This window comes from Fundulus heteroclitus, chromosome 18, assembly GCF_011125445.2.
Source record: "Fundulus heteroclitus isolate FHET01 chromosome 18, MU-UCD_Fhet_4.1, whole genome shotgun sequence".
Classification (NCBI taxonomy): Eukaryota; Metazoa; Chordata; class Actinopteri; order Cyprinodontiformes; family Fundulidae; genus Fundulus; species Fundulus heteroclitus.
This window is the reverse complement of record NC_046378.1, coordinates 32,396,922-32,416,075: the sequence shown is the minus strand read 5'-3', so window position 1 is coordinate 32,416,075 and position 19,154 is coordinate 32,396,922. Positions and strand designations below refer to the sequence as shown.

Genomic DNA, 19,154 nt, shown 5'->3' with positions numbered 1-19,154 from the left:
GATACAATATTCAAGAAACTTTTGTCTCTTTAGTCTTCATACTTCCAAAGAAGTCTTAGGTAGAATCAAAATGTGTTTTTTTTTTAATGTTAGAAGGGACATTGTGTTCTTTTTGGGTGAGCAGTGGTTTTCACCTTGGACCGCCCACATGGGTGCCATTTTTGCCCAGTCTGTTTCTTGTTGTTGACAGTCACGATCTGCAGTGCTTTAGATATTGATCAATCCTGTTTTGTGACCTCCTGGATGAGTTTTCAGTGCATTCTTGAAGTAAACTGATAGACCGTCCACTTATGGAAAGGTTTACCACAGTTCCCTGTTTTCTCCATCTGGGGATAACCCCTCTCACTGTGGTTCCCTGGAATCCCGTGTCTTAGAAACGTCTCTTTTACCCTTTCAGTAGCAATAGATGTCATATGTGTTTCTCATCAGTCCCTGAAAGCCTATAGATTGGGACATGGTTTGTTGCTTTTCAAGATCTTTCAGCACACTTCATTTATCCGACAGGTTATAGTTAAGTGCTTTTTCTATTATACAGATCAGGCAAGAATCAGGCCAGGATGTGGCCCAATTATGAATGAACGAGATTGAATTAATTCATGTTTTAACGAAGCGTAATCTTGTTAGATATTGAAATTTGCTAAATGATTTAAAATGTTTAAATGTGAAAGAAAAAGAAAGAAAATCAAATAGCCTCCAAGCGGGCAATTATTTTTTTCTTAAGACTGTATCTTAATTGCGTATTGCCACAAAAGAAATGAAGCCTGGTGCTCGACATGTATGTAGAAAGATTGTCAGGCAACAAGAAAACTACCCAAAGTCTAGATAATGGTCAGAATATGAAGTAAAGTCAATGTTTTAGCTGTGTCATTTAATAGCAAACCTTAAATTGCTAGAAAAAGCCCCGATCTGTATTATCAACAAAATAATGTCCACAGCGTACAAATTCATTTTGCAAGTGATGCGCACAGGAATTGCCTGTGATTGTTAGAAATTGTCTGCGTAAAACACCCGCCTCACAGCTCACTGGAGGTGTATTTGACAAAAATCACAGGAAAAAAAAAGAACAGCAGCAGGTATGAGGAGCTGAATTTGGTCAGGGACTAATAATCATTCAGCAATCCCTTGACTGGGAATTCCCAGACAGGTATGATGACCCACACGTTTAAACCATGACACACGTGATTTCTTGGCGTTATCAGAGTGAGGAGTGCATGTGTTTTATTAATATCAAGACACAATGTAAACGCCCTCTTGTCGTCATCTCCGAATCAACATGTTATACCATATCTGACACAAATATGGCAATACATATTGTAAGAATTTTTAACAGCTATTAATTTTGTACCTCATTGTGATGGCCAACAGAATGATCTATAGTCCAGGTCTCTTCTAAAGCTTGCACTCAAGAATATTTTCTCCGTTATGACAGTGCAGCATCAGGGGACGAATCTGGGGGAAAAAAGGAGAAAATGTAGCTTAGGTTTAGTTTAGGAAGAAACATAAACATCCCAAGACAATCAGTGGATTGAAAAAACTGACGCTTTGCTGCTGGAAAAAAAAAAATCATTGCAGTCTTAGAATCCTGTGTTTCTGCGATCTATTAAATATATGAAAAAATATAACTTTGAAATAAGGAACAGAGGACTGTATGTTCAACTTGGACAATGATTTTTTTTTTCTTCCTGCAATTAATTGGAGCTATGCCAGAGCACAGTGTGTCTGAGAGGAACCTATTTCTGTGGGTTTCTCGACTCACAAATCGTTACTTGATGCAAGGCAGCATCTTTGGGAGATTTAGAAAGGCTTCAGGATAAGGAAAAAGAAGTCACACGTTTTTTTTCTTCTTCCAGACTATTATCTTTGTGTCCTCTTTCAGCATACTCATTGAATGAGAGAACACGGCAAAGCCTGGTTATTCTATGTTATCCTCCCATAGCTGGCTACCCTTTGGTGATTCTTTGTCACATTTCAAAGCTAAGGAGCCTGCCTAAGAATATGTACTGTTATTTAAAATTTGAAAAGGAAATGTTGAATTTTCTGGTTCTGAGAGGTTTTTATATGCTTCGAAGCTTTTAAGCCTACGGAACCAACTCAAGAAATAGAACGTGTATCCCTCAGTAACACTTGCACACCGAGGGCCTAGTTGCTAGGGGAATGAAAAATTGAGTTAAGAAGGCAAAAGATGTGTTAGACAGGCTCATTTCCACTGATGATGACACTCATTCTTTAGGGCTACATTGTGATGAGCTGAATACTTGCCAGGTCTTTTCGGATCATCTCAGCCTCTAAACCTAATTTGCTAATGACAGGGAAGCCGGGGAGCCATAAATGTCATCCATCAAGCACAATTTATCACTGTCTAAAAATAAGGTCTTTTAATAAACTGTTTCAAATACAAATAAGAAACACTGCACACGAGATGTAGCAACAGAAAGTAGTTTTCCTAAATGCAGATGGAAGTCCTCTAAAGCTTTGGATCCATTTCTTACCATTTCAGCATCATATTTGTGTCTTTGAATCTACATTTGACCCAATGAGCATGAATGCAAGTGTTTAAAGACTTCATTGATGTAAAAATAAATCTTTTTAAGCAATTATCATCTACAGGGCTGCAAAAAAAGAATGCATTTCCACCTTACACACTTGTCGTGTTTTCACCTTTCGACATCCTTATATTCCTTTATAATCCAACTAATTTTACATCAGACAAAGATAACCAGAGTAAATTAGAAATACAGTTTCTAAAGAAAATGTGAGATTTATTAGGGGGGGAAGAGGTTTCTAAATCCACCTAGGCCTATGTGAAAAACTTTCCTATCAACTGGTTGTGCCACCCTCAGCAGAAACAAATGCCCTTAAGCAATGGCGATAGCTGGCAATGAGTCCTTAAAATTTAAGAGGAGTAAAATGGCTCACGCTTCTTTGCAGAATTGTTTAATTCAGCCGCACTAGAGGGTTTTTGAGCTTGAATGGATTGTTAAAGGTCATGTCTCCATTGTCCTGCTGCATAACCCATGAACTGATATTGCCCTTCATGGTGAGAGAGAGAATTCTTTGGTTCCCAAATTCTGCAAAATATCCAGTTTCTGAGAGGGCAAAAAAGAAAGAAAAATGAAACGCAGAATGTTAATACTATGACTTTTCCTGTTTGGCAGAATGTCCATTTTGTGAAATGTTGAGTTAATTGTACACCACACGAATTCAGAACTCCCATAAAATGTCACGCTTGTCGTGTCAGTCCACAAAATAATTTTTCAAATTCTTGAGGATCATCAAGATGTTTTTTTGACAATTATGGGTCTGTTCTTTTCTTTCTGTTTGGTCACCAATGGTTTTCCCCTCGTATCTCTTGTCCAGCTCCTAAAGCAGCAAAAGATCCCCATCAGATTCCCACCACCATGACCAAATGTTGGCGTGATGTTCTATTTTTCTTCTTTGTTTTCTTATTTTTATTTATTTATTTCATTTTGTGTGATGTTCTTTTGCTAGATTCATTTTAGTTTTGTGAGTGATGAGACGGGTAGCATGTCAAAAAGCTTGACTTTTGTCTATTCAGTCCCCAAAATATTTCCCCAGAACGTATCGGTAAATGCACAATGGTTTTGTTATGTTAGACAGGTCTCTGTGTTCTTTTTGGTGAGCTGAGATTTTTACCTGGGAATCCCCCCTACGGATTCCACTTTTGCTCGGTCTGTTTCTTACGGGTGAACCATGAACACAGACCTTAACTGCGGCAAGTGAGGTTTTCAGTGATTTAGATGCTCTTGATTCTTTTGTGACCTCCAGGATGAGCTACCATGTCTTCTTAGAGTAATTTATGTGCACTGACCACTCAAAGTGGCTCTTTTAGCATTTAATCTGCACAGCAACTGCTCTTTTTTCATACCATGCTCCGGCGGCTTTAGGGCGACCTCACACAGTGAGAGGTGGCGTCCTGGTGAATGCAAGCATCTTTCTGCCAGGTTGGAAAAATAGCACCAGAAAACAAATAATATTTCATGACAAACAAATACTCTGTAGTGCCAAAGGCGATATTTCACAATATACATGTCTATAGTTGACTTTGGAGGGCTTTAAAAAAAAAAAAAAGCATGACATAGAACCTTAAAAGGATTTCTACATTCTACAGGTCAGGCAGTAATAAAGTCTGGGTGTGGTGAATAAAAGGGGGGCAATTACTGTTTAAAATAGTTTTTGTCTTAAATGAAATCATCATTTGAAAACTACGGCTTGTATTCACTCTGGTTATCTCTGTCTGATATTAACATTTATTTAATCAGAAATGTTTTTCACGTGACAAAAACAAAACTAAACTAAAACAGATCTGGAAGACATGAGTCCAACCGTTTTAGCTCCATTTTGATTTTCAAAAGCATGCCCAGCCTCCTATATGTCCCTTTTTTTATTTATTTTTTTGTAAAGCAGAGATTCCAACATCAGATTAGTGCATTCAAAGCCTCATCAACAGGTACACTTACACCCTGACTGAGGCCCCGACTCAATACCTCATGCACTCACAAACATGTTGCTCAGCACACACTTGATGATTGATGAGCTAACAACCAAGCTATGGGCTAGAAAATAGACTTGTTTCAGTTGATGAATTCAATGCGCTCTCCTTTTCATTTTCCCTTTTTTATACGCAGAACTGTTTTATTACACTGTTCCAGATTAGTTCAGACATCACAGGAGCAAGTTATCACATTATTTATTTCATATTTGCAAATGACTGCACAAATATAAGTATATTTGCAGAGGCGGAAAATAGAAAACGCAAACTGTTTGGAGTGTTCTTCTGCAGAAGGGTTTCTACCTGTTTAACAAATCAATAAGCATGCACTTGTGCTACAATGACTACCAAAATCATATAATCCGTGTGCAAGCATTGGTTTATAGCTCTGAATGTTATTAGTGTAGCAGTGTTTATGCATGACTTTTTAATACGGATCCACAAGAGTACCTTGCATGTAAAATATGATGAATGGTTACCATGACAGTTGAAATAGCTTTTGTGTTATAACAGAAAAACGTAAAGGGTATGAAGATTTCAGAAGCAGTTTGTTTTTTATGAGCAGGTCATAAACTTTGTTTGGTGCAATTCGATTTCCTTTTAAATAACCAAAGTTTTTGTCTGTACCTGATGTTTTTAGCTAAATTCTCTTTTCATTAGGATTTAGCAAAGATGTTGAAGCAAAATTTGCAAGGCTACTCTTGATTCACCATTTGAAAATTATTTGCAAGACTTTTTTTTCCCCCCGCCATACAATCCTGCAAACTGTAATTGTGGACTACTGCTGCAAACTTTAATCGACTGCAACAGAGAATATCAAAATATTGGAAATGCAGCTTGGCAATAAACCCCAGAAAAATGGTTTACTTGTCTTGAATGTGGAACCGATCGTGCATTTTCCAAGCTGTATTTTCTTAAACCTAATATCTACAAAATAACATCCAACACAACGTTTACAGGGAAGCAAATTACATTAAGACGAGCTTCGCAAACGATAATGCTACATCTAAACCGGGCTAGCACAAAGAACTGTGGAAAAGCTTTCCGCTTTCAACAATTAAAGATTTGCTAAGTGTTACATGCATTTGTATTCAGCCAATTTTATTTTGATGCCCCCAAATTTCCCGGGAGGCCCCCTGATTAGGAAAGTTCATCAGGCTTTTATTTATTCTCAGTTAAACACAGCTGATTTATTAAGCCTGAGCTTTGTTACAGAACTTTGGTGAACAAATGGCATCATGAAGGCCCAGCAAAACACCAGGCAGGTGTAGGATAAGGCTGCAAAGAAGTTTAAGTTTTCAAACAATATCCCAACCTTTAGACATGTTGAAGAGCACAGGTCAATATATTGTTAAAAATAGAAAGAGTATGGTTGAAAGTCCACATCTATGTCCAATTAAGGGTCTATGGCAGGGAAGAAATGTGGTCTTCACGAACACTATTCAGTCAGTCTGTCTGAGCTTAAGTTGTCTGCAAAGAAGAATGGGGAAAATATTTCAGACTCTAGATGTGTAAATCTCACAGAGACATATGCCAAAGCAATAGCTGTTATAAATGCAAAAAAAGGGGACTCTATACAGTATTGACTCAAGGGGCTGAATACAAATGCATTTCCCAGGTAATTGTCTGATTGATTTATTTATTTATTTAAGGCTCTATCCTTTTTCTTCCCACCTCACAATTTCTGTTCTGTGTGGTGGTCTATTGCCAAAAATCATTGAGGTTTTTAGTTATGACACTAAAAATGTGAAATAAGTTTAAGGGCTATGAATATTTTTGAAAGGCACTCCAGAGTAGGGGTAGTGATAACCATCTTTAGCATCCTCACTATTTCAAAATGGCTACCGATGTCCTCTATTAAGCTCCATCAGCACTAAAATAAGAGTTGATGACCAGACACTTTATATCATGAGTAAGGATACCTATAATATTTCTGGCCCCATAATAGGGCTATGTTACTAACTTCTGAAAGTCTCTTAAGGTATGTGAATTCAGCATAGCAAACTAAACGACCAGAAGTATCACTTGGAGGGGAGAAAAAAGGTCATATCCATAAGAGGAGCGATCCTCAAGATGAGATTGCTACAGAATGAACACCTCAAGTTATTTACAGCTGAATTCCCATGGAGATGTACTGTATGCTGTAAGTGTATCAGAAAGAGGCTAGTCAGCTCCGGCTCTCTATATGAAAAAAAAAATACATAAATTAAGCTGAGACTAAGTAATAAGCATGTTTTCCATCATACTCTAATATCTAAACTATATAGACTAAAAGACAAGCTAATGACCCATTCAGGGCTTCAGCTGAATAATGCTGGAACCTAAATTTTACAAATAATATTTCATCAAGGTGCTGGCCAATAAATATCCTCTGCACAGCATCAAAGATGTTGTTCTAGGTATCATCGAGACAATGATGAGTAGGTATAAGGCTCAAAACATGCGAAAAGCACACAAGGGAATCAAAAGGACCACACAGGTACTGATTGCGCCGATTGACTGAACAGTCACTCAAGACGGTAAAATTAGACTGAAAAAAATCTGTGCGCTGCCTCCGACTAAGGAAGACAATGACGTGTGAACTAGAAATGCAAGAAAAAAAATGGAACGTCAGACAGACACTAATTGCTTTAATCTAGCACTCAATTGGACTTTAGAAGATAAATCTAGAGGCCCACTCAAAGCTGCTTACTGCACAAATTACCACCGAGTGCCAGGCAACAAGGATGTGCTCTGTCCTTTTGCTGTTCTGATCTGGCTTTGACGATCTCCCCCAGTCAGTTGCAACCAAATATGTAAAAAGACGTGCATGCTAAGACAATTGACTGGCTAAAAGAGTACTTTAGAACAAGAAAGTTCCTCAAAAATGCACAGAGGGTGTCACTGTGAGTCCAGCGATATAAAGCCAGAACAATACCACTGTGGGTTCAGTTTATTGCTAGGTTTAAAGACGTACGCTGCACTTTTGTGGCGTACAGCACCAAATGGGCAAAGATTTTAAAATGTTGCATTGGTGATAAAGTATAATAATGGATATATAACACATCTAACATATAAAAGTCAAGATTCAGAGACCAGTTCAAATCAAGTGCTGAAGAGGAAACATTTGTTTTAAAATTTAGGTTGCCATTTTCAGCTGTGATGTAGCATCACTTGCACTAAAAATAATTCTGTTCAATTCAGTTGATCTGTATCGTGCCAATTTATAACAAATGCCATCTCAAGGCAATTTACAGAAAAACAAAAACCCAAATTTTTATATATAAATATCTTGTTCATTCAATCCAATCTTACAGTCGAATTCAAAGTCAGTTTAATACGTTAAAGCATATGTGCATGCTGCCAGCAGGACTAGTGCTTTATAACACTAGATTTCCTAATAAAAAGCAGAAGCAGCGAAAAACCGAGAAAGAAAAAGGAAGGATAAGATGCTATAATCCAGAGAGCTCTTTGGGGCTTGTAAAGGAGTTCTTTTTTTCACATTAACCAGGAAATTTCCAGTTGTTCGAGAGCCCAAGATAGATATATTCTGTGTAATGGCTGCACAGGGATGGCTTCACTCTTTTGCTGAGCACAATGCAAATCTGGAGTTGGGCAGCTCATGCAAAACAAATAAATGGGTTTCAGAGGTGTCATTGTCACTTTAGTCTGAAAACCCCATAAGACTCTACACTAAGTGAACTGAGGAAAGGTAGGGGGAAGTGACCGTGAGTTTATTTTGAAAGAATCACAGAAGATTCAGGGAAATATAAGGATGCTGTACAAGAAAAGAAATACGCCTTTTTGCAGAGACATGAAGGGGAGGTGTATAAATCCTTGTGGAAGTCTTATATATGATCTGGAAACTAAAGGAGCTGAACATATTGTAACCACAGGGACTAGTAAAATGTCCGCTCCAACAATCAAAATAGCAATGAAGTACAAACACACAAGAGCAATGGAGACAAGAGTCTACAACACTTGACAGGACCCCATACATACCCTCTGCACCAGGGGTCTGCAACATTTGCTGGGTGGAAAACAACATGGCTTGGCCTATTTTTCTAACCCCGACCTGGGTTACTTTATCACAATAGGGCGTGGTTATTGATTTGACCTGCCATATTGGATATTAGGTAAGGCAACTGTGCTAAAAAAACAGTGCAGCCTCAAGAGATCAATGAATACAAGCTATAATAGGTTTTTTGTCTCTTAATTGAGCAGTAAAAATGGATCAGATTAAAAATTAAAACAAATAACTAATAATATTAGCCAAATACCATACCCTATTTATTTAAATAGCATATTAAGAAGAATAAAAACACAGTGCTGGACAAGTAAAACACAAGTGAGAGAAAAAAAAAAATTGAATCCTAAAAATACTAACATCAAACAATATAACCAGACAAAAAAATAGAACAAACAATGTCAGACTGTGTTAAAAAACTAAGAGTAAATCTGTGTTTTCAAGTGAGATTTAGGAACATCAACTGAGGGAGCTCATCTTATGTCCAGAGGCAGATTCTTCCGATGCTTTGGGGCCACAACAGAAAACACTCGATTGCCACTCAATTTCCTCCGTTACTTAGGGACCAGCAGCAGCATCTGGTCAGCTGACCTGAGGGAACGAGATGAGACATGGGGTGCAGCAGGTTGGACAAATATGCTGGCGCAAGGCCATTAAGGCCCTTAAAGGCAAACAAAATACCTTTAAAATTGATCCTGAAAGAAACAGGCGACTAGTGCAAAGAGGTAGTGATGCGCTCACGTTTCTTTGTACCTGCTAAGAATCACGTTGCCGCATGTTGGACTTGAACCTATGACAGAGCGCCCTGGTTATTTCCTGTTAAGAGTTACAGTAGTACAACCAGGAAGTTCTAAAAGGATGGATTACTGAATGGTTGACAATTTTGGCCCGCGTGACAAAAGCTTTGGACGCTTTGTCGCTAAAGCTAATTTTATATTAATTATAAAAACTGATTCTCTAGTGTGAAGTGATTAACAAAGGATGTTAACATTAACATAAAGAATAATTTTGCCATCAAACCAATTCTAATTTTCAGAGGTTTAGTTCACTTAGATCATGTCAATGTTAGTTTAAAACGGCGGCCTTTGAAGAATGAGGGTCCTTCTAGTCTCTTCTTCAACCCAAGAACCTCAATAACAATTTCCCTCCTATTATTTGATTAAAACTACCATGTTTTTTTCTCAATAGCCTAAGCCAACATTTGGATTAAATTAACAACCGTTTTTGAGAGAGTAAAGGCCTGTACAAATTCTGCAAAAACTGAGAAATACATCCTTTCTCCAAGATCAGCAAGAAAATAATTAAGTTAGTTGGAAGTTCTCGCCGCTTGTTCTCGACACATCATCTGTGCAGCTTGTTTCACTCCGAGAACCATTCATTGTGGGATTGGTCAGATATTTGTTGGTGTGTTCGATGGCTGGGTTGGGCTTCCCTGGAGTTCTCCAATTGAGTTCCTCATGAAGTCTGAAATGTGCTCGGAAGAACAAACTTTGTTCTTGTTCCTGCCACCTTAAATTGACAAACAAATTTCCTGTTTAATGTGGAGAATATACAGGCCTTATGTTTGCAATCAAGTGAAGAAAAAAAAAAACCTGGACTTAATTCTTCATAGCTAACATGGGAGCTAATATTTTTTAAGCATGGACTTTAAGCTTTCTAAGAACATGTATATAAAACAAACATTATCTTCTGCTGCTCACCTAGTGAATATTTTTTCTGCAATCTAGCTCAGCACGACAGCAAGCTTTCTTCTGTCACTCCTGCACCCTATTAAACAAAACCCAAGATCATGCTGAGCTATTATGTTTTGCTTTGAAACCTGTGGTCACCTTTTATATCATGGTGTTGTTCCCCTCATCTTCCCCTACTGCTGTCACTGTCTACAACCATGGCAACAGCCAAAGATTTTCCAGGGCCTACAACAGGTAAATATCCCAGTGGATGATCGTTGCAAGCCAGAATTAGTGTGTGTGATGCTGGAACTGGCTCTGGGTCAGGACACATCATGGCCTCACCCTGCATGAGCCAAATCATCAACATGCATGGATGCTCGCTCTGCTGACACGAGTCGCTTTCTATCTATTCATGCCACGGACTGCATAAGTTACAACACAACATGTTGCTATTTTTTTTTTTTTTTTCCCGTTTTCATACTAACTTGTGCCTGCGAAAGTGAAATGCGAAAAATTGGATTCGTGGTAGTCTTGTAGTTTAGCGTATAAATGTCTAAAAAAAATCCTTTGTAGAATCTGGCCATGTCCTGAATATAACATCATATGTTTGCAAATATGTCCCTATAGTTTAGATAGCTTTTGTATACATTTATATGCTACTGAATGATCCTTTCCAGAATAAGTACTGTAGGTGTAAGCTACAACAGCAGATGTCCATGCAAAAATAAATAGGATAAAGGTCCTTATTTCATGTTTTCTCAATGTCACTTAAAATCAGAGCAGCCAAAATACTGCAAGGTGAGCTGCTGATTCCATTATGAGCTGCTAAACGAAAGGAACTGCGGTTTTCCAAGAGGTGCATAGAACCAAGAGTGGCTGGTGACATACCACTCCTGCTGTAATAGCATATGTCAACTCTTTTGTGATCATCCGCGACTCTAGAATGGGATTTAGTGGCATATGCCAAATCAACAGCAGTGACTCACTGTCCCCAGATGGAATGCTGGTCATGTTTGACCGACGCCAAGAAATGCTCAATGCCTCAGACTGTCACATTAACACTGCTTGCTTGGTGCTTAATATATGTTGGGATGCAATTAACCAAGCTTTATTGTCAGTGGAGTGCTATGAGAAGTACTTGAAGAAATGTAATAGCACTATAATTTCCGTTGCTAAGTAACATCATTATGAAAGGCGGTATTTTAAGGAAATGCTTTTCAAATGTCTTTTCAATAGCAAAATGAGTGAGCTATTTAATGAAGTTTACAAAAAAAAAAAAATCAATCAGTATATTAATATTGCTTTTGCATAGTAATGTTCTCAATTAAATGCCCAAATTAACATCAGATTTTGTTAAAACTGTTATGGCCTTGATGTATGCATCAGAAGTTATGGTATACTTGTAGTTACCAGTAGAAAGTAATTTTAATATCTAGATCTAATAATCATATTAACAAAGAGCATGACAATTTTCATGCATTAAATCAACTACACCATGATTGCCATATAATGTTTGTACATTAAATAATGCAGTATATTACCAGGGTGGAATAATGATACAATAAGTAACAATTTGGCCAAAATTATCAATGTTTGGAGGAGGCAAAGTAGGAAAATAATACTCACATAAATGCCTTACTATACATTTAACCCTGTAACATACACAGATGGATCACATCATAAACTAGTCATCCACCGAGTGTTTGGGCATGTTGAAAAATCCCACAAGCCGAGCAATGCAGCTCTTGAATATAATGTAAACCCCACATCTGCACCAAATTATACTTCAACTCAAATGTAACAACAAAGACCTAGTAATAGCATCAAACAATCTTATACTACAATAAAGAGGACTCTACTTATCTCAGATGTAAGTTGGTTGAAACTGAAAGTAGCTATGTCTACATGCACAAAATTTGACGATCGGATTGAAACGTAATCGGATTAAATAATATAGAAATAAAAAATCGGATTGTATAGGCACACAATCAATTGATCCAATCAAGCTAGCTTTATTTAGAATAGAACCACTCTGACATGCATAATTACCAAATTCATTTAAAGAAATCTATGAAATAAGTATTTCCGTCTTTGCTGAGCAACAAAAATAGCAAAGCAGTAGTGTACCAGTTTGTTTGTTTTCCAAGCGTCCAGGCTGGACTTGCACCAGGTTGTAATACGGTTGAAATGTTACTGAATGAATAATAATTTTTAGCTCTTTTAATGTCACTAACACAAAGGTTGTATTGAGAGCACAGCCAGATTTGCTTCCCGACGTATTTCCGCCACTCAAAGCAGAAATACGTCACATTGACGTTGGGCACTCACGCGCACTTGTGTCAGTTTGCCACATTCAGAATAACTTGACCCTGACAAGCGTTTACATGCATGCTGATCGAAATGTCTGTCGGCATAAACCACCCGTCTCATTCAGAATACAAGTTCATTCCGATTGAGCTTAATTTGATCACTATATTCCAATTGGGGTGTTTACATGACACATTTGTATTCAGATCGGCCCTTTATTCCAATTACTTTTGTCCATGTAAATGTAGCTTATGAAACTTTTAACCCATCACGTATCGTATGATTCATCTGGCCAATAGTTATTTGCCCACAATGCCCATGGAGTATGGAAATATCAATCCCAGAGAACCTTTAAAACTTTTTTTTAATGAAAAACTAAATAATAGACAATACGAAACGGTGAAATCATGGAAAAATAATGTACCCGATCATAATACAGCAGGACACTGGGAATGCTATGTCTTTGTTAACTTTTCAGAAAGTAAGTACATCAAAAAACAAAGACATAACAGGGCAAGATATTCCACTAAATCTCCTTCAACATCTCATATTTAGACCTGCATCACATCAGTTTGGTTTTTAAACGTAGCACCCATGACAACATAGGAAACACAAGGATATTAACTTGAGCTAACTGCACCAGAATTTGCTTGCAAGCAAACTGTGACCCATGTTTACAGGTGGACTGAAGTTTACTTGCTTGGACTACAGCAGAGTTTGGATGAGATTTCAAAGCTGCCCAAAAAAAGTTGACTATACAAAGCAATGGCGCCACCAGGGGGTGGCCAGGGTGTCCATGGCCACACCATGCCATGTCCTGACCACCCCACTGGCCACCCCACTGGCCAGTGTAAATTGTAGTAGCGTCAGGTTAGCATTTCCTCCCAATATGCACAGCCAGCAAGGCAGCCGCTCTTCTTGACCTTCTATCGCACCTTTATTTTTATCTGTCAGTATCTACTTTCCCCTAGTAATTGTTTTGTTTTTCAATAAATCAATAAATGTGCACCTTATTCCTAATATAATTACACAATAAAATTAGATTTTTGTTCGACTCAAAATGTTAACTGTACTGTTATTGGTCTATGCACATTAGATCATTCGTAACATTAGTGGTGGCCTAGTGGTTAGAGCACAGAGCTTCAGGTCCCAGAGGTTCTGAGTTCAACTCCCACAAGCTGCCATTCTGGGTCCCTGAGCAAGACCCTTAACCCCCAATTGCTCCCCAGGTACTGTACAGTGGCAGCCCACTGCTCCCCAAGGGGATGGGTTAAGATGCAGAAGTGAATTTCTCCATTGTGAGATCAATAACGTTCAATTATTATTATAAAAATCAAACAATAAACCAAAAGATATTAGGCATTTACTTTAGGTCTCTAAGATGGTTTTCTACATACAGCCTTACTACAACTTTAGAATAAAATCCTGAAATTATGGCTTTTAGTTTCAGTGTGCCACCCCAAGACTCCAAGACTTTAAGTGACCCTATCTAACCACCCCCCCCCCCCCATCCACATAAATCAGACATTAATATGGATGATGAGGGTAAGTAACTATTACATTATATTACAGTAAATCAAAACTGTACTTCTGTAGAAGTTGCCACTGAACCAGAAGTGCCGTCCCATCAGCAGCTCTGTGGTGTTGTCACTCTTTAGTTTTCCTTTCTGGCTCTCTGTGGTATCTTACATGTCATCCTATTATTTGTGTGCACTTGTTCTTAATTTTGGTTTTGCTGTTTTTCTTCAGGATTGAAATGAGAAAGGATTTAATGGTTACATGTTCAAATTTACACAGCATGCTTGGGTACATGTGGTTGCCTTTTCCTGTGTATTTTGTTTAGTAAGTACTAAATTGTGTTTTTCACAATGATAAGAACGAATGTGAACAAGTGACACGGCATTTGCTTATGCCATTTGTTGAGAGGGCACTACAAATCATCACACCCATCAACATTCAACCCAGCTCGGGTTACTTTTGAAAGTAACCATTGTCTCAAAACCCAATGTGGTAACTCATGGGTCCCTGTATTGTACGTAAAATGCATGGGATTTTAAAAAGCATGTCACACAACTTCACGTTTTTCCAAGTTTCTTTTTTTTTTTTGGATGGTAAAAAAGAGGGTTTGAAAATGTTGCATTTACAAGGTTTGTTAAAATGTAACCGCTATAATTTCCTGAGGTCACTTTGCAAAACTGAGCATGAGCCATGGCTATTTATCAGCTTGAGATAATGAGAACACAAGAGGTGCACCGTAAAGACACAGGCACTGACACTTTATAATAGGACAGACGTCAGGGGGCATCATACCGAAGCTTGAAAAACGCTATCCTCATCCTCTGCTCAGAGACCTCAATGCAACTTGGGGAAGAGAAAAAAAACACACCCTGATGCTGAATTGCAGAACGTATTATGAAACAAGAACTATAAATGATGAGGGCCTGCAACTCTGGCAATGTGAACAAAACTTTTCTCAGCAGTTAAACCGGATAGCACCTCGTAGATTAGTGGATTGGTGCTTTTTGTAAAGATTTGTGGTTTTATCTGTGATTATTTGCATAGTTCAACAAAAGTAAAAGTTCAGGGTGCAAGTCTCACTTCTCTACACATAATAAGTCTGTGTTTAATTAAGGACAGTTTACCTGTGTCAGACCACTCAAACTCATTAGGTCTGTCTGCAGTCACTTTACCTTGTCCTAAAACGTTTCATGAGGCTCATGCTACACATCCCTTCCTGTTAAATCCAACATTTGTATTGTTTCATAATTCTGGTACAAAAGCTGGTTCCAGGTTAGATGCTGTTGTTGATGGTTGTGGAGAAATTCATCCTCTTCATCCATTTACTTTGATCAAACTGTGCTCCCGTGTAAATAATCTCTCGGGTTTTATTGTCCAGAAAACTGTTCAGATTTCACGACAGCGCTATTAGGTGCAATGTCATCATGCTTATATGGCCGTGCCTTCGTGTTTTAATGGGCATGACACAGACGTCTCTTGGTTCAGAAAAGTGAGCATTAACCCGTTTTAAAGAGACAATAGGTTTAAGTCGACTGTTAAGGGGCTAAAACTTCTATCCTCTTTGAAAAACAATGAAAACGCCGACTGCAGTTAGCTTCAAGTTTCAACCCTTCAAGATTTTTTGACACAAACGTATGACAATATAAACATTTCTTGATGACTTTTTCTAAATGCTAAAAGGTGCCTGACACCATGGCAGATAAGTCTATTCTTCCACATCCATACCTCTGCTTGTTTTCTTTCAGATCCTAATGCTTTAGGACAACATGTACCTGACCATGCTTTAATCGGAGGTGTTGTTGCAGTCGTGGTCTTCATCACCTTGTGTTTGATAATAGTCCTCGGAAGATATCTGGCTAGACATAAAGGTAAAAGAGGTCACTTTCTTTCTTTTTGGATTGAATATAAAAAAAAAACATGCTTTGAACTTTTCTGCTGGTGGATTTTTTTTTATTTGGCCGCATATATATTTACAGGAACATATCTAACACACGAGGCCAAAGGAGCAGAGGATGCCCCCGACGCAGACACGGCTATTATCAATGCTGAGGGAAACCATGTGCATGCAGAGGAAAAGAAGGAGTACTTCATTTAGACCTCTTGCTCCTTCCTCCTTCGTTTCAACATTCAACAAGAGACATGCAATTTTAAGCTGCCTCAGTGTCACAACATGATCTGGGTTTACCCCTCACTTTAGTTTTTTTTCCAGAAAACTCATGGTTGGTTTAACGTCACTTTAAAAGAGCTTTCTCCTTTCGTTATCGATACAGCTAAAGGTTGGATTAGGTTTTAGTTTTTTGGTGCCTAAAATGAGACGTTTTTCGGCATTTCTTTCATTGACTGTGTCAACAACTTTCTCTACTCTCTTACATAAATGTCTGCAGATCTTTTAAAAACAGAGGGGACAAAAGATGTGCTCGGTTTTAAGACAGTCAAGGCTGAACTCTTCAAACCCTTTTACTTTAAGAACAGAATAGCTGAAATGCATCAGTTCATCCAACATTTACATAATAACTTCTTTCTGAATTAAGCACTTGTCTTGGATGTCACCTGGATGTTATCCTGCCACAGCCATAATGTGTAACATAACATGACAGACATTTTGATATAACAAAACGTACAAGCACAATCTAAACGATTGTCCTAAAAAGAAACCATCTCCTCAACAAAGGTGTATACGCTGATTATTTGATTTCAGTTGTGTCATATCCTGTTATTTTATACTATGAAAGTCAGAAAATTAAAGCACAAAGTCTGAGGACTAAAAAAAAAAAAAAATAAAGAGGGAAAATATGTGAACTGTATCTTGTCTCAGGATTCAAAACGAGTCTAGATGGAGAGATGGAGTCTGTCATGTAATAAAGATTTTGGTCATCGTAATGGATCAGGAATTTTTTTTTCTTCTTTTTTTTTTGGTTGGCTATTTAAATGTAAAATCCAAACTGAATGAGTGGAACTTTGTGGGGCTTTATTATTTATGTTGAATTTTATTGAACAACAACTATGCTTAATGTGTGGATATTGCTGTAAAATACTTTGCTAACGTGAATATTTGTGAACAATATTGTTGAATCTCGGGATCCCTGGCACATTACGTTTTGTATATTAGCATATACACTATTTAATGTATTCCACATCTCAAGATTTTTTTTTTCTCCATTGAGTTTATGTTGCCACAAGGCATGTACAGTGCTGTGAAAGAGCTTTTGCCCCCGTATAGATTTCTTCTTTTTTTGCTTTTTTTGTCATGACAAATGCTTCAGATCAAACAAATTATAAAGGTAGACACAGATAACATGAAAATGTACAAAAAGTAGTTTCCAGGCACTACCCGTATGTATTTGGGATGCACTTACCACTCCCAGGTCGCTTTACAGTCAGACCCATAGAATCAATAAATCACTTAAAGAGAACATGTCTGACAACATGAAGTCAGCTAAAGTATCCCACAAAGCCACACACCACACATTTTGCCCCAATCCACAGAAATTAAAAGTCCTTGACACCTGTTTGTAAATGGTTACAATGCCATTTCTAAGACTTAATGACTCTGGTGAACCACTGTGGTCAACCAGCCTAAGAGGAGCCGGTCTACCAAAACTACTCTAATAGCACCACTAAACAGTCTTTCTGATTCGATCATTAGAAATTGTTTCCATTGTCGTGGTCCACAGCAAAAGCCTGTGCTGACAAAAAAAGAGCAAAAGGCATATATCATATTTGTCCAAAAATATTCTCTTGGTTAACCCGGAAACTTTTGGAAAATTCTTCTGTAGATTGAAAAAAAGGGAGCTTTTTGCAAAGTGTGCATCTTGTTATATCTGCAGAAAAACTTACAGCATTTCTGCTTGTGCAGTGAACTGGGGCTGCTTTGGTCATGTTTACAACCCCTCCAAATGAGAGCAAAAAAGTTCCTCCACAGCTATGTTTAAAACTCGTTGCCCTTTATCACATATGCTTGATGTCAGTCATGGCTGCCATGACTGACACAACCAGTGATTAGGTTTAGTGGGCAATTATTTGTCACATGCAGTTGGTCTGGATAGGGTTTTCCCTTAATAGATGAATTCATCATTTGAAAAGTGCGGTTTGTATTTACTCGGCTTATCTTTTAAAAGCTGTTTGATGATCTGAAGCCTTTCAGTGTGCCAACAAAGCAAAAGCAGACAAAATCTAAAAAGGGTAAATACTTTTTTCAAAGCTCGCCAGATAATTTCAGTAAACAAAAGAGGAATGCGTTTCATTCCTGTCTCTTTGATGAGTGTTTTCACACTTTTGAAGGTTTCTTCAAACAGGGATTCTAATGAATTATTTAAAATTAAAAAAAAAAAATTCTGACTATGTATTTATTATTATGACTGATTCAGATTTATGATATGATACTATATTAATTAGTATTATTGTTGTTAACACTGAAGTAGTTGTCTGACATTACATTTTCCATTTTTTAATTCTGTAATTTGTCATAAAGAACAGTACAAGGATCACCGTTATGGCCTTTGAGTTTGCTGCAAACAGTTCATGACATGACATGTTGAGGCATTGGTGAATCAAACATCCTCTAACTGTATATAGCCATTGTATCCAAGAAATTGAACCACATTGCCAATGCTCATACATGTTATTTTTTTGGTTCCGTACGATGCTATAAATAGTCATTTTGTACAAAGATTTAATTGCTGTAATTAATTTGCTTTTTATGGAGGGTGTCTGAGGTTTGCTTTATTTCTCAGTACTGAATATTCATTTTTCAACTATGCCACTGTAAAAAAAAATATTTAAAAATAAAGAAAAAAAGAGGGACAAAGTGCGAATTAAAAAAAAATGAACAACTTGAAAACTGTCATTCTGTTGTGACTAGATTTGTGGTTTGAAAGGAACTCAATATCAATGATTTTTACTTTGAATTACAGGGCTCTTACTTGCAGTCATAATATCAGTCTTTACATCTACTGGTGGGTGAAAGTAGCATATATTGATTGACAGCTCTTGGGCTCAAGCTGCACTGTAATTGTTATTCAATGGAACTGTAAAGTCTTAGCCTGCAGTATTATAAATATATGCAAAATTTCTATTTCAAGACAGATTGTTTAAGGCTCTCGCCTTCAATCATTTAATGAGCATTAGAAACACAAAAAGA

The 19,154-nt window shown here is 37.5% G+C and overlaps 1 protein-coding gene across 4 annotated transcripts in view; it reads left to right on the top strand.

Moving 5' to 3' along the window:
• The window catches only part of cadm2b (cell adhesion molecule 2b), a 218,194-nt gene extending 199,405 nt beyond the window's left edge, over nucleotides 1–18,789 (top strand). For 3 of the 4 annotated variants that reach the window (XM_012879610.3, XM_012879607.3, XM_036149549.1), the window contains 3 exons: nucleotides 10,415–10,441; nucleotides 15,760–15,882; nucleotides 15,991–18,789. In XM_012879610.3, coding sequence (XP_012735064.1) covers nucleotides 10,415–10,441; nucleotides 15,760–15,882; nucleotides 15,991–16,109 — 269 coding nt within the window. In that variant the 3' untranslated portion in view covers nucleotides 16,110–18,789. The remainder of the gene's footprint in view (nucleotides 1–10,414; nucleotides 10,442–15,759; nucleotides 15,883–15,990) is intronic. The other variant, XM_036149550.1, reaches the window with a different exon arrangement.
• Nucleotides 18,790–19,154: the final 365 nt, after the last annotated feature.